General features: G+C 51.3%; 1 protein-coding gene across 1 annotated transcript; it reads right to left on the bottom strand.

Annotated features, from left to right (window-relative positions):
- Window positions 1-4,873: 4,873 nt before the first annotated feature.
- LOC133361808 (protein LSM14 homolog A-like) lies at window positions 4,874-11,721 on the bottom strand. Its single transcript, XM_061580803.1, has 6 exons — window positions 11,586-11,721; window positions 10,160-10,317; window positions 9,252-9,378; window positions 7,255-7,479; window positions 6,192-6,297; window positions 4,874-5,066 (listed from the first exon to the last, which is right to left on the bottom strand). Exons 1-6 carry the CDS (start codon window positions 11,719-11,721, stop codon window positions 4,874-4,876), a joined length of 945 nt encoding a protein of 314 aa, XP_061436787.1.
- Between the last annotated feature and the right edge of the window lie 981 nt (window positions 11,722-12,702).

The following is a 12,702-nucleotide window of genomic DNA, read 5'->3' as shown; positions in this document are numbered from 1 at the left end:
GTACAGACCATACGTGTATGGCAGGCATTTCACAGTACGCTCCAACCATGCGGCACTACAAACGGCCTTGCGAGTGGACCAACCATCTGGACAGCTTTCGCTTTGGCTCGAGATCCTCCAGGACTTTGCGTTCACTGTAATTTACCGCAAGGGGATTCAACACGGGAACGCCGACGGGTTGTCACGACTGCCGACCAATGGGCGCTGTGCTTGTTTTTTGGGTGCGGGGCGTTGTAGGCAGCCTGACGGGGTACCGCCCCCATCCCTTGCGGCCGCGGCCGGGGATGGGGTCGGGGACCACGGGGCTCCCTCCACGCAAGTTCCTCAGGACGCATTGCTGGGCCTCGGGTTGGATGACTGGGGACGTCTTCAGATGGAAGACGTCTCCCTCCTCAAATTGAGACGCCGCGCTAGGGATGCCGAGGGTCACAGGGGGCAGGGGGGCCCCGTATCATATGTCATCCGGGAAGGCGTCCTCATGCATTGGGATGGGGGGTCCCAATCCCACACATTGGTGGTGCCCACCTCCCTGCGGGGGCGACTTGTGTGGGAAACCCACAGTCGCCTCTTGCACTTGGGTGTTCAGAAAACACTAGCTAAAATCCAATTGGAATTTTTCTGGCCGGGCATGGCAAACGATGTGGCTGACCTTGTGCAAGGTTGCACAGAATGTGCACGGCGGAAACCACCTGCTAGGCCGTCCTGCCCGCCGCTCCAATCCATTAAGGTTTCCCGGGTCAATGAGATCGTCGCATTGGATATTTTGGGTCTGTTTCCCGCTACTCCTCGGGGTAGTAAGTACCTTTTGGTTGGGGTGGAATAATTTACCCGATGGGCCATGGCCTGGCCACTCCCCAACCAGTCTGCAGCAGCCATTACGGAGGCCTTTTTCCAGGGCTACATCCTGGATAAGGGTGCTCCCGAACGCCTGCTGAACGACCAAGAGAAAATTTTCTCTTCCACCCTGTTGCGGGATGTGTGCAACCTGCTAGGGACACACACCTCGCCATATCACCCCCAGACTGACGGTATGGTCGAGCGATTACATAGGACACTTACCTCCATGCTAAGCCACCAGGTGTCTGAGTCACAGACTGATTGGGATCTCCACATACCTGGTGTCTTGGCCGCCTATAGAATGGCGCCCCATACTGCCACAGGGTACTCGCCATTCTATCTTATGTATGGTAGGGAGGTTTGCCTCCCGATCGACGTACAATTGCACATTAAACAGCCCGCACCTAAGGCTAAGATTGCCGACCACATCCGTGCTAATGTGCGTCGTCTCGTGGATGCCCGGGAGGCTGCTCAAAATAACTCAGAAGTCCGTCAGCTTGCCAACGAGCGGTTGCGGAACCTCCACACGTCCCGCCACGTTTGGGTAGAAGGGGACCGCGCCTGGCTCCACTGCTCGCAGGTACCATTGGCTACTTCCTCAAAACTGCTTAAGCCTTGGAGAGGCCCGGTTGTTATTATTCGCGTTCTCCGCCCGCAGTGTGTCAGGATCCAGCATGGCAAGCGACGTTGGTTCGTGCACCCGTCACGTCTAAAACCTTACATTCAACCCTACACACCTCCTTCACTTCTCCGGGGCCGAGAGCGCGACATGTCTGACGAGCCGCGCCGCGATGATGCTGCTTCTAACTCTCGGCCAGGTCCCGCTGTCCCGCCCTCAGGTGCCTTGGGAATGAAACCCGCCACGGCCGACCCAGCTGGAACAAGCTTGCCCGCGGGATCAGCGACCCAGGACACAAGCGCAACAGCGGGCCGTCGGTCCCCTCCCGCCTCCGTCGCGACCGATGGACCTGCCACTCGGACTCGCTCAAAACTCAAACGATTTTCATGACCCCCGCCCACGAACTCTCGTCCCAACGCGACGCCACTCACCTTGCCATCATGTATAGTGGGCGATTGGGGCGTGCGTTCATCCTGCATATATGTGTTTATACAGTGTTGTTCTGCATCGGTGGCCTGGAGTTTTTTTTTTTATATACGCGTGACCACAGGAGGGGGAGAGGCGCTTTCTTCAAATTTTTTTTCTTGATTTGTCACACACTCATTCTGATGGGTAACAAATAATTTATTGTACAATTGTATTTTTTTTTGACAGCCGGGTCGGCTGGAGGCTACGTAGAGGGGGGTAATGTAGTGACATAAGAAGGGAGGGGCTGCTGGGGGCTCTGGGACCCTGGGTGGGCCAGGCGCTTAAGCCTCTTGGCGTCAGGCGTTGGGTTCCCAGGCGCTTAATCCCCTTGGCGCCGCCAAAGGGGGGGGCTGTGTGTGCTCTGTGGGATATCTGGGGGCACACACGGCCCCACCTCTCGTTGGGGACTGGGCATAAAAGGGGAGCTCCCTGGACGATCAGGGCCAGTCGTAGCTCAAGACCCAAGACCCACGACCAGCCATCTGAAGACCCTGGGATGTTATGAGAGCGAGTGGTGGGACTCTGGAACTCCCGACTCTACGAACTTGTGAGGGCGAGTTCCAAAGCGTAGCCAGAGTAGAGTATCTAGGCTGTGTACCTAGGCTGTGTACCTAGGCTGTGTACCTAGGCTGTAACAGAGTATCAGGACTGTTGGAGTGTTGTATTGTAATAAAGAAGTTACCTCTACAAGTGTCTCTGGAACCCGTTACACACACACTAGCAATCTAAAGCAACGCAGTAAATTCAAAGAAGCAATGTTCTAAAGCCAACAGCCGGTCAACTTTAATCTTCGCCAGACACTTCACCACGGCCAATGCGCCAATATAAATTCCGCAACATTTAATGCTGCCTTGTGAAATACAAACACAACTCAATTAAATTGTCATGTCCATGCTCATTTCAGATTAAGACCGGTCGCACAAAAGCACCCATTTCAGGAGACAATTTCAAGTCCGACTTAACAGACATGTTTTACCTTCACCCATTAGACTAAAGTTCAAAACTTTCTTTAAAATTATAAACGTCTAAAGTGTTCAACCAAACGCGGTGTATACCTTGTGTACACACCATAAACATTGCAAGAATCGCGTATCAATTAACAAAACCCACATGCAGACTTTTTGGTTCTTCCAGTAAAGTCACGTAGAAGGGAAATAATAAAACATCATAAATTACAATTCTCACCACGTTTCGGCCACAACGCAAGCAGCCGTCCTCAGGTGAAGAACAGGTCTGTCGGAAAGACAGCGTCTGAATGAAACACCACCAGGTTTGGCAGCGTATATTGCTGTGTATATTGCTGCCAAGCTTGGTGGTGTTCATTCAGACGCTGTCTTTCCGACAGACCTGTTCTTCACCTGAGGACGGCTGCTTGCGTTGTGGTGAAGAACAGGTCTGTCGGAAAGACAGACGCTGTCTTTCCGATAGACCTGTTCTTCACCTGAGGACGGCTGCTTGCGTTGTGGTGAAGAACAGGTCTGTCGGAAAGTCAGACGCTGTCTTTCCGACAGACCTGTTCTTCACCTGAGGACGGTTGCTTGCGTTGTGGCCGAAACGTCGTGAGAATTGTATTTTATTATGTTTTTATTATTTGATTATTTCCCTTCTATGTGACTTTACCGAAAGAACCAAGAAGATGAATCCCTGCAGTCACGAAAGAATCTTTAAATCGAAACCCACATGCAGTCCTTAACGTAACGTTTCTTCAGACCCAACAACATTTTTTTTTGAAATCAAACAAACCCCCGATATGTGTACGCTCTGGGTGGGAGCTGTGGTTCTCTACAACCTGCAACAACAACAACAGCAGCAGTAAGCAGCATTGGCGACGTCAAGAAGCAACACGACAGATCGTGGTCAAACCCCGCAAAGGGCTGGATTGTCACTTGGAGAATTGGCGATTGTGGCCGAGATTTCTCCGTGTCATCCAAACTCTAACGTGGGGCACGAGAGCGTTGACAAGCGACTGCCGTTTGAAACAAACTCCTCCACATCTTTATCTCACCGGGTGAGACCCACGCAGCTGTGCGAGCGCTCTTTGATGTAGAAGTTGTTCACGATATAATACGCAAATCATATCACACTGGTCAACAATTAAAACAACAACATGTAGTTCTGGCCTGGACTTTTGCAGCTGTTCTGGACTAAATTCAGGGTGCCGATTTCAAATCTGATCTCAGATTTGCTCCGTCCGTCGCATCTCATTTTTATGCTATCGGCATACCCCGTCAAATGGTCTCTCTCTCATCCTCCACGGAGCAGCGTGTTCTCACGGGGAGAACCTCACAAGCAACATCAACAGACTTCCGTTATCGTGTTGCAGCCGGAAAGACAGCGTCTGAATGAACACCACTAAGCTTGGCAGCGTATATTTAAGCTGGGTTAGAGGAGGAAGAGCGCCTTGACAAAGGGACTCACATATCAACAGAGGAATGTAGTATATTTATAAGAAATTCAGATATGGGATTAGTCACTACTTGTGGAATGTGTAGGAGGTGGGCGGGGGGTTTCAAAGTCATATTATGCAGGATTAGCAGCATCAAAAGGAGGGAGTAGGGGTAGCATTAATAAAGGGAAGGAATCATATTCTTAGGTTTTTTCGGTAAAGTCACGTAGGTAAAAAAATTAAATTAATAAAAGTTAAATAAAAAAAGCTTCCGGAAGCTTGTCTGGCCTCCAAAACGTCGTGATTTTTATTTTATTTAACTTTTATTAATTTAAAAAAATTTTACCTACGTGACTTTACCGAAAAAACCTAAAAATACGAATCCTTGCAGTCACGAAAGCTTCAAATCTAGAAAGGGAAGGAATGTTAATAGTATGGGAGCTGCAGCAACTAAGCCACCACGTAAAAAAACTAAAATATAAACTACATCAGTATCATCAATATACTAAATATACTCTCCAACAAGCCGAGCTACTGTCACCGTCACCGTGGTCGTCACCTGTCTAGGCTGCACCTCGGCCGGAGGAGGAGACTGCCCGCCTCCCCCCCCCGGCGGCTTTGGGCGCGCACGGCCGCCCGTCCCCCCCCCACAGGGCCCCGCGTCGGCGGGAGCGGCGAGCGAGCGACGTGGAGAGGTCCGCCCCGAACGTCGCCACGTTCAGACGCCGCTGCTCCGCCAACGTCACGCGGCAGTTCCTGGCGGGGCGGGAGGAGGAGGAGGGGGTAAGGGGGTGAGCACGGCTGGTCAGAGGTCGCAGACGGGTTTTGATTTCTTACCCGTACCCGGCCGCACCAGGGTCGCAAACGGGTACCCGTACCCTACCCGTACCCATACCCTACCCGTACCCTACCTGTACCCTACCCGTACCCTACCCGGAATGAGTGACAAACGGTGACTCACCAGTGACTCACGGCCTACCCGTACCTGGCCGCACCAGGGTCGCAAACGGCTACCATTGGAACCTCATTTGCCAGCAAAAAATATTATAATTGTTTTTTTACCCTTTTATCTGGCAACAAAACTGACACCTTTATTACAAGGAGTCATGTTTGCATAGACCACAATAACTGCAGCCATAATGCGTCATCTGGTCCAACCCATGTGAGACTAGGCTCTAAGGAAAGCTGTCTCGGGTATGGACCAATCAACTTCAAGGACAGTGCATATATTATCAGAGTTATGTTTTTTTTGCATTCTGACTGCAGGTATTGTGGTCAATGCAAATACGACTCCTCGTAAAAAAAGGTGTCAGTTTTGTTGACAGATAAAAGGGTAAAAAAACAATGATCATTTTCTGCTACTGCTGACAAATGATGTTCCAATGGTCTAAACCCGACATCAGAGAGGTCCCTGCACGGCTCCACGCCATCCTGCGTCTAGACAAATGTTCGTCTGGTGCCCAGTCAAAGAGTTGCACGTCCTTCTCTTATTCTCGGGGCTGGGATTTTTTCCGAATCAAGTGCAACTACGCAATTCACGCGGCGTGCATTTGTTTTGGCGCGCCGATTCAAGTTAACGTCGCACATTTTTGCAACGCCCAAACTTTCCAGATGTGCCAGGAACGGCACAAACAATTTGCCCAAGCTCTGTCATCCTATATTGGGATGGTTAGGCCAACTCCGTTTGTGAGTTTCTATACACGAGGTGGGGGTGGGTGGGGGGGGGGACAGCAACACCATCTCCGCACAGACAAAGACGGAGCCCGCTTGCTGTACTGCCGCCTCCCCCATCGCCTCCCCCAGCAGGCGTTGCACTTGAAGGCGAGGAGATCCAACAAGAACACACACACACCACGAGCGAGCGGCAGAGACGGACGTTACCTGCCGCCGTCTTTGGAAATGTTGTCAAAGAAACTCCTGGTTTTGTCGTAGAAGCAGCCGTCCAGGAAGACGGGGGAGCTCGTGCGGGGACCCCTCGGCTTGTCCGCTGCACAAGGGGAGACGCAACGGCGGAAGTGAGGGGGTGGCCTGGACAATTAAACACACGAAGATCCGCCCCCCCCCACCCAACCCAGACTCCACTGGTCAACACACATTCAGGCGCTGTCTCCCCGACAGACCTGGTCTTCGCCTAAGGACGGCTGCTTGCGTTGTGGCCGAAACGTCGTGAGAATTATTATTTTTTTATTTTATTTTATTATTTTAATACTTCCCTTCTACGTGATGACTTTACCGAAAGAACCAAGAAGATGGTCAACACACTTTTTCTGGCATAAGGTATTCCAACGGTTTTAAGGTAATTTAGTTAGTCAACATCTCCTAGCCACCGTGATGATGATGATGATGATGAGAGAAACACACAAACTCCAAATATACAGCAGCAGGCATCGTCAGGGTTGGGATCGAACCCACGCCCTCCTGCACATCAGGCGAGGTAGTTAGCATCTCATAGCCACCGTGATGATGACAAGTTTGCAGTCGGTACCACATTGGGAAGTGTGTCAAAATTGAGTGACAAGATTTCTATTCTATGAGATTTATTTTACCAGTGGCAAAATATAGTAGTAGGTTTTTACCCTTTTAAACTGGTACAAAACTGACACCTTTATTCAAGGCATCATGTTTGCAATAACCACAACACAAGTAGTCAAAAAAGCAAACAAAAAGAAGCAACTCTGATAATGACAGGACAGTGCATATTATTATCATTATCAGAGTTGCTTCTTTTTGTTTGCTTTTTTGACTACTTGTGTTGTGGTTATTGCAAACATGATGCCTTGTATAAAGGTGTCAGTTTTGTACCAGTTTAAAAGGGTAAAAGCTACTACTAAGATTTCTATTTTGCCGATACAGCAGCGGAGGAAGTGAGTTGTTGGGTGGCGGCAGCGTGTGAGTGAGTGAGTGTGTACGTGAGTGTCTGTCAGCGTGTGAGTGAGTGCCCCACCTTCTCTCCGCTTGGCCTCCCTGCCCCGGAACTCCCTGTCCAGCGCCGCACGGTCCAGCTTCGCGTTGGCGCTCGCAAAGTCAAACTCCGCGTCCAACTCTACGCACGGCTCCGGGACCCCACGGGGAGTCTGGGCGGCAATCCGCTTCGTGCTCCGACACCGTCGCTGCTGACGCTGGGGGGACGTCTGCACCCCCCGCTCCACCGTGGCGCTCTTCCTCGCGGCTGTGGGAGATAGTGCAGCTGCGTGTGAGTGTGTGTGAGTGTGTGTGAGTGTGTGTGTGTGAGTGTGTGTGAGTGTGTGTGTGAGTGTGTGTGAGTGTGTGTGAGTGTGTGTGAGTGTGTGTGAGTGAGTGTGTGTAGGCTGGCCTGCCTACGATCCATCCTGGGTTTAACCAGGCTGGATTGTGTGAGGAGCTCACAAATCCTTGAAAGATCTGGGCAAAGTCCCATCAGTGAGCTCCTCCGGCAGGCAAGGCTGCGTTGGCTGGGTCATGTAGCCCGCATGCCCAGCCACCGCATGCCTAAACAGCTTTTGTTCGGCCGGATCGAGGGGGCTAGACGGGCGCGGCACGGGCTGGAGAAGAGATGGAGTGATGTGGTACAGGAGGACGTGGAGCTGAGTGGACTTGCCGATGACTGGTACCAGCGGTGTCAAGATCGGCCTCAGTGGAGGAGGCTCGTGAAGGACGCTACTGGGCAGTTGGAGGCAGTCGCCCTCCAACAACAACGGAGGGCGGAGGAGCGACGCTCACAACAACGAGCGGAGCGCCGGGTGGCTAAAGCACAGCAAGTTGGTACAGTAGGGGGCACAGGTGGTGCATTAGCCAGTCATCTCGGTCAGTCGACCCGTGGCACCTGGGTCTGCCCCGTGACCTCCTGCCAGCGGGCGTTCGACACTTCACGTGGCCTCAAGGTGCACTTGGCCTGGCACAAGCATCGTGGTGACGTCACCGCCACTTAGTGGCGAATGGCGGTTGTTGTTGTTGTTGTTGTGAGTGTGTGTGAGTGTGTGAGTGTGTGTGTGAGTGTGTGAGTGTGTGTGTGTGAGTGTGTGTGAGTGTGTGTGAGTGTGCGTGTGTGCGTGAGTGAGTGTGTGCGTGTGTGAGTGTGCGTGTGTGCGTGAGTGAGTGTGTGCGTGAGTGTGTGTGAGTGCGTGTGTGTGTGTGAGCGTGTGAGTGTGTGAGTGTGTGCGTGTGTGCGTGTGTGTGTGAGTGCGTGTGTGCGCGTGTGTGTGTGTGCATGTGTTTCTCACTATAAATCCTTTATATGCGTGGCATCGGTTTTATTTTATTATTCAATTCTGTTTTTCTTGAGTAAGAGTTTCATTTTTATCACATTGGTATTTTAAATTAAATATTAAATTTTTTAACAAACATTAATTGTCACGCACAACGAGTCTGTGTGCAAAATGTCAGCTCGATCGGATCATGGGAAGTGGGATAAAAAACGACCAAAATTTTGCATGGTCGTAAGCGCGCAAGCAAGCAAGCTAACTTAATATAAAGGATTTAAACAAGTATAACCCGTAAAAACTAAGTTTTTCACTATAAATCCTTTATATGCGTGGCGGCTAGAGTCCTCTCGTCCTCTGGCTTGAGATGGCTGCCACCTATGGGTCAGATGATTGCGTGGCAGCATTAAGAAATTGGTAATTAAATATAATATTTTTGTCCTAAAAAGTGTAAAATTTTGGGAAAAAAAATTCACGAACATTACTTGTCACGCACAACGAGTCTGTGTGCAAAATATCAGCTCGATTGCATCACGGGAAGTGGGTTAAAAAACGACCGAAAGATTTGCACGGTCCGAAGCGCGCAAGCAAGTGAACTTAATATAAAGGATTTAAATAAAAAACATCGGATTTCCGTACGACGTCAGGATAAGCTCCGTTAGCGAGCACCTGCAAAGGCTGTGGCACAAGAGGGGGGCGGGCGGGCGGTCGGTACAACGCCCGGCCACCTTTGCATCCCCAGCGTTTACCGCGCCGCCCGTACCTGTGGCTCCTCCGCGCGTGCCGCCCCCGTGGCCGCCGCGGGCTCCGTGCTGCGTGTCCCGCACGAGGGGGCGGGCTCCGTGCTGCGTGTCCCGCAGGGGGCGGGCGCCCCGTGGTGGCGAGGAGGACTGGACGGGGGCGAGGGTGGGTGGTCACGCAGCGACGGGATCAATCGTAGCCTGTCCAGCATCTTACGCACCACCATCGGAACCTCATTTGCCGGTAACAACAAATATGATAATTGTTTTTTTTACCCTTTTATCTGGCAACAAAACTGACACCTTTTTTTTAAGTTGTGCGCCTTTTGGCGTCATCTGGTCCAACCCATGTGAGACTGGGCTCTAAGGAAAGCTGTCTAGGGTGTGGACCAATCAACTTCAAGGACAGTGCATTCATCATCAGAGTTGTGTTTTTTGTTTGCATTCCAACTGCAGGTATTGCGGTCTATGCAAACACGACTCCTCGTAAAAAAGGCGTCAGTTTTGTTGCCAGATAGAAGGGTAAAAAAACAATTATCATATTTTTCTACTGGCAAATGAGGTTCCAATGGTGTAAATGCTTACCCCGAGCTCTCATACTCTGATGGTGCATTGTCTTTGAGTTGTGCGCCTTTTGTCGTCATCTGGACCAACTCCATGTGAGACTAGGCTCTAAGGAAAGCTGTCTCGGGTGTGGACCAATCAATTTCAAGGACAGTGCATACATTATCAGAGTTGTGTTTTTCGTTTGCATTCCGACCACAGGTATTGTGGTCAATGCAAACACGACTCCTTGTAAAAAAAGGTGTCAGTTTTGTTGCCAGATTACAGGGTAAACAACCAATGATCAGAGTTAAATATCTCGGTGGGGTCCTGCCCGCTAAAGTAACCAACCAGTTGGCGGCGAAGAGAATGGCTGCCCCCCTCTCACCTGCACGACGGCCAGGTGGGGGTGCAGAGCGGAGAGCGGGCACCCCAACGCTGCCAGGTCCTTGATCTCGCTGGCACGGAAGATGATGTAGTCGTAGATCTCCTCGCGAGGGGCGACGGCGCGCTCGGCGGGGCGACCCTCAGTGCCGCACACACGCACTGCGCACGCACAAAGACGACGCTAACGCCGCTAACGGTGCCGTGGTGGTGGTGGGTGTGTGGGCGACACCGTGGTGAGAAGTGAATCACCTCGCCTGGTGTCTATCGGAGGTCGTGCGTTTCATCCCAACCCTGGCGTCGGTTTTTGTCTATCACATCGGGTTTTTGAGATGATGTCAAATATTGCATTTTCAATAAAAACTTGCAGAAGAAAATATTAAGTGAATGTGGATATCTACGTAAAATGATATTGTAAACACACTATCCTAAAAATACAGCACCATGGTTTTAACACTAAAGCAGTCACTGACCGCAACGACTTGCAATCATAAGTGACAGAGTTAATTCGGGTAAAATCAATGAAAATGGGGTATGCCGATAGCATAAAAATGAGATGTGAGAGAGAAAATCTGAGATCACATTTGGAATCGGCACCCTGAAATTAGTCTAAAACAGCTGCAAAAGTCCAGGCCAGAATTTTTTTGTTGACCAGTGTAACAATACCACAATTCTTCTTGGTTCTTTCGGTAAAGTCACGTAGAATGGAAATAATAAAAAAAATAAACATAAATAATTCTCACGACGTTCGGCCACACGCAAGCAGCCGTCCTCAGGTGAAGAACACAAAACTTTAAGATCCTTCAACAAACTCCGGGATAATCGAGTCTCTCACCTTTCTGAAGAGATGCCGCGACTCTAGCTTAAATAGACGCTCCAAGCCTGGCGGTGTTTCATTCAGACGCTGTCTTCCCGACAGACCTGTTCTTCACCTGAGGACGGCTGCTTGCGTTGTGGCCGAAACGTCGTGAGAATTATTTTATTATGTTTTATTTTATTATTTTATTATTTCCCTTCTACGTGACTTTACCGAAAGAACCAAGAAGATGAATCCCTGCAGTGGGGCTGGGTGGGGAGGGGCTGGGTGGGGAGGGTGGGGCTGGGTGGGGGGGTGGGAGGGGCTGGGTTGGGAGGGGCTGGGTGGGGAGGGTGGGGCTGGGTGGGGGGTGGGAGGGGCTGGGTTGGGCAGGGGCTGAGTGGGGAGGGGCTGCTCACCCCGTGGTGCCCTTATAAAACTCAACGTTTCACCTACTCACGCAGCCGCTGTGCTGCCCGCCCTCACAGTCGGCCATGTTTGCAGAAACACAGCACGCCCCACGCCCTGGTCACGTCGTTGACCCTGGCCAACGTGTTCCTAGCAGCTCCCTCCGCAGGAGCATGGAAGTGTTTAAACCCTCAACCCCCTTTGGACCCGTGACCCCCCCCCCCACCCCCCCCGTGCGTGACCTTTGCCAAGGCGACGGTGCAGTCGTCCGTGTTGACCCCGCTCAGGGTGCCCTCGTAGCGGATGCCGGCCATGGAGATCAAGCTGGTCCTGCTGCCCAAGCACAGCGTCCACGTGGCCATGATGATGATGCTGCTGCTGATGATGCTGCTGCTGATGATGCTGCTGATGATGATTCTGATGATGCTGCTGCTGATGATGCTGCTGATGATGATGCTGCTGCTGCTGATGATGCTGCTGCTCCTGCTGCTGATGATGATGCTGCTGCTGCTCGTAGCCGCCGCCGGCTCGAGCTGCGGGAGACAACAAGAGGGGAGGGTGGGGCCGGGCAGGAGGAGGTGATGATGGTGATTGTGTTGATGATGTTGTTGATGATGATGGTGTTGTTGATGTTGTTGATGATGATGTTGTTGTTGTTGATGTAGTTAATGTTGTTGATGATGTAGTTAATGTTGTTGATGTTGTTGATGATGATGTTGTTGTTGATGATGTAGTTAATGTTGTTGATGATGTTGTTGTTGGTGGTGATGATGTTGTTGATGATGTTGTTGATGATGTAGTTAATGTTGTTGATGATGATGTTGTTGATGTTGATGGTGATCACCCACGATGCGTCCCGCGTGTTCACGCCGTTTGAACTGAGCTGCTCACCGAGTCGCGTCGTGCAAAGGGCGCCAAATTGTGGGGGAGGGGATTTTTTTCCCTCTTCCTGTCAACGGGGGTATTATTTATTTATTTGTTAATTTATTTTTTGGTATTTTATTACATTTTTATATTTTACTATTTTATTATTAATATTGTGTTCCCTATCTACGCGACGTTACCGAAATAAACAAAGAATTGCGCTCAACATCTGTCGGGTCACTTGAGTTCATCCCCAAACCCCGCCCCCCTCGCCCCCCGCCCCCCGCCCCTCACCCCTCCTGGTGGTGGTGGGGGTGGTGGTGGTGGTGGGGGGGGTGTGGTGGGGTGGTGGGGGGGGTGGGTGGTGGTGGGGGGTGGTGGTGGGGGTGGTGGGGTGGTGGTGTTGGCGGGTGGTGGGGGTGGTGGGTTGGCGGGTGGTGGGGGTGGTGGTGGGGGGTGGGGGTAGTGGGGGTGGTGGT

Source organism: Lethenteron reissneri, unplaced genomic scaffold (genome assembly GCF_015708825.2).
Source record: "Lethenteron reissneri isolate LAM-NWPU_2019-01 unplaced genomic scaffold, ASM1570882v1 scaffold_1242, whole genome shotgun sequence".
NCBI lineage: Eukaryota > Metazoa > Chordata > Hyperoartia > Petromyzontiformes > Petromyzontidae > Lethenteron > Lethenteron reissneri.
The sequence above is the reverse complement of the archived record's forward strand: the minus strand, read 5'-3'. Positions and strand labels throughout refer to the sequence as shown.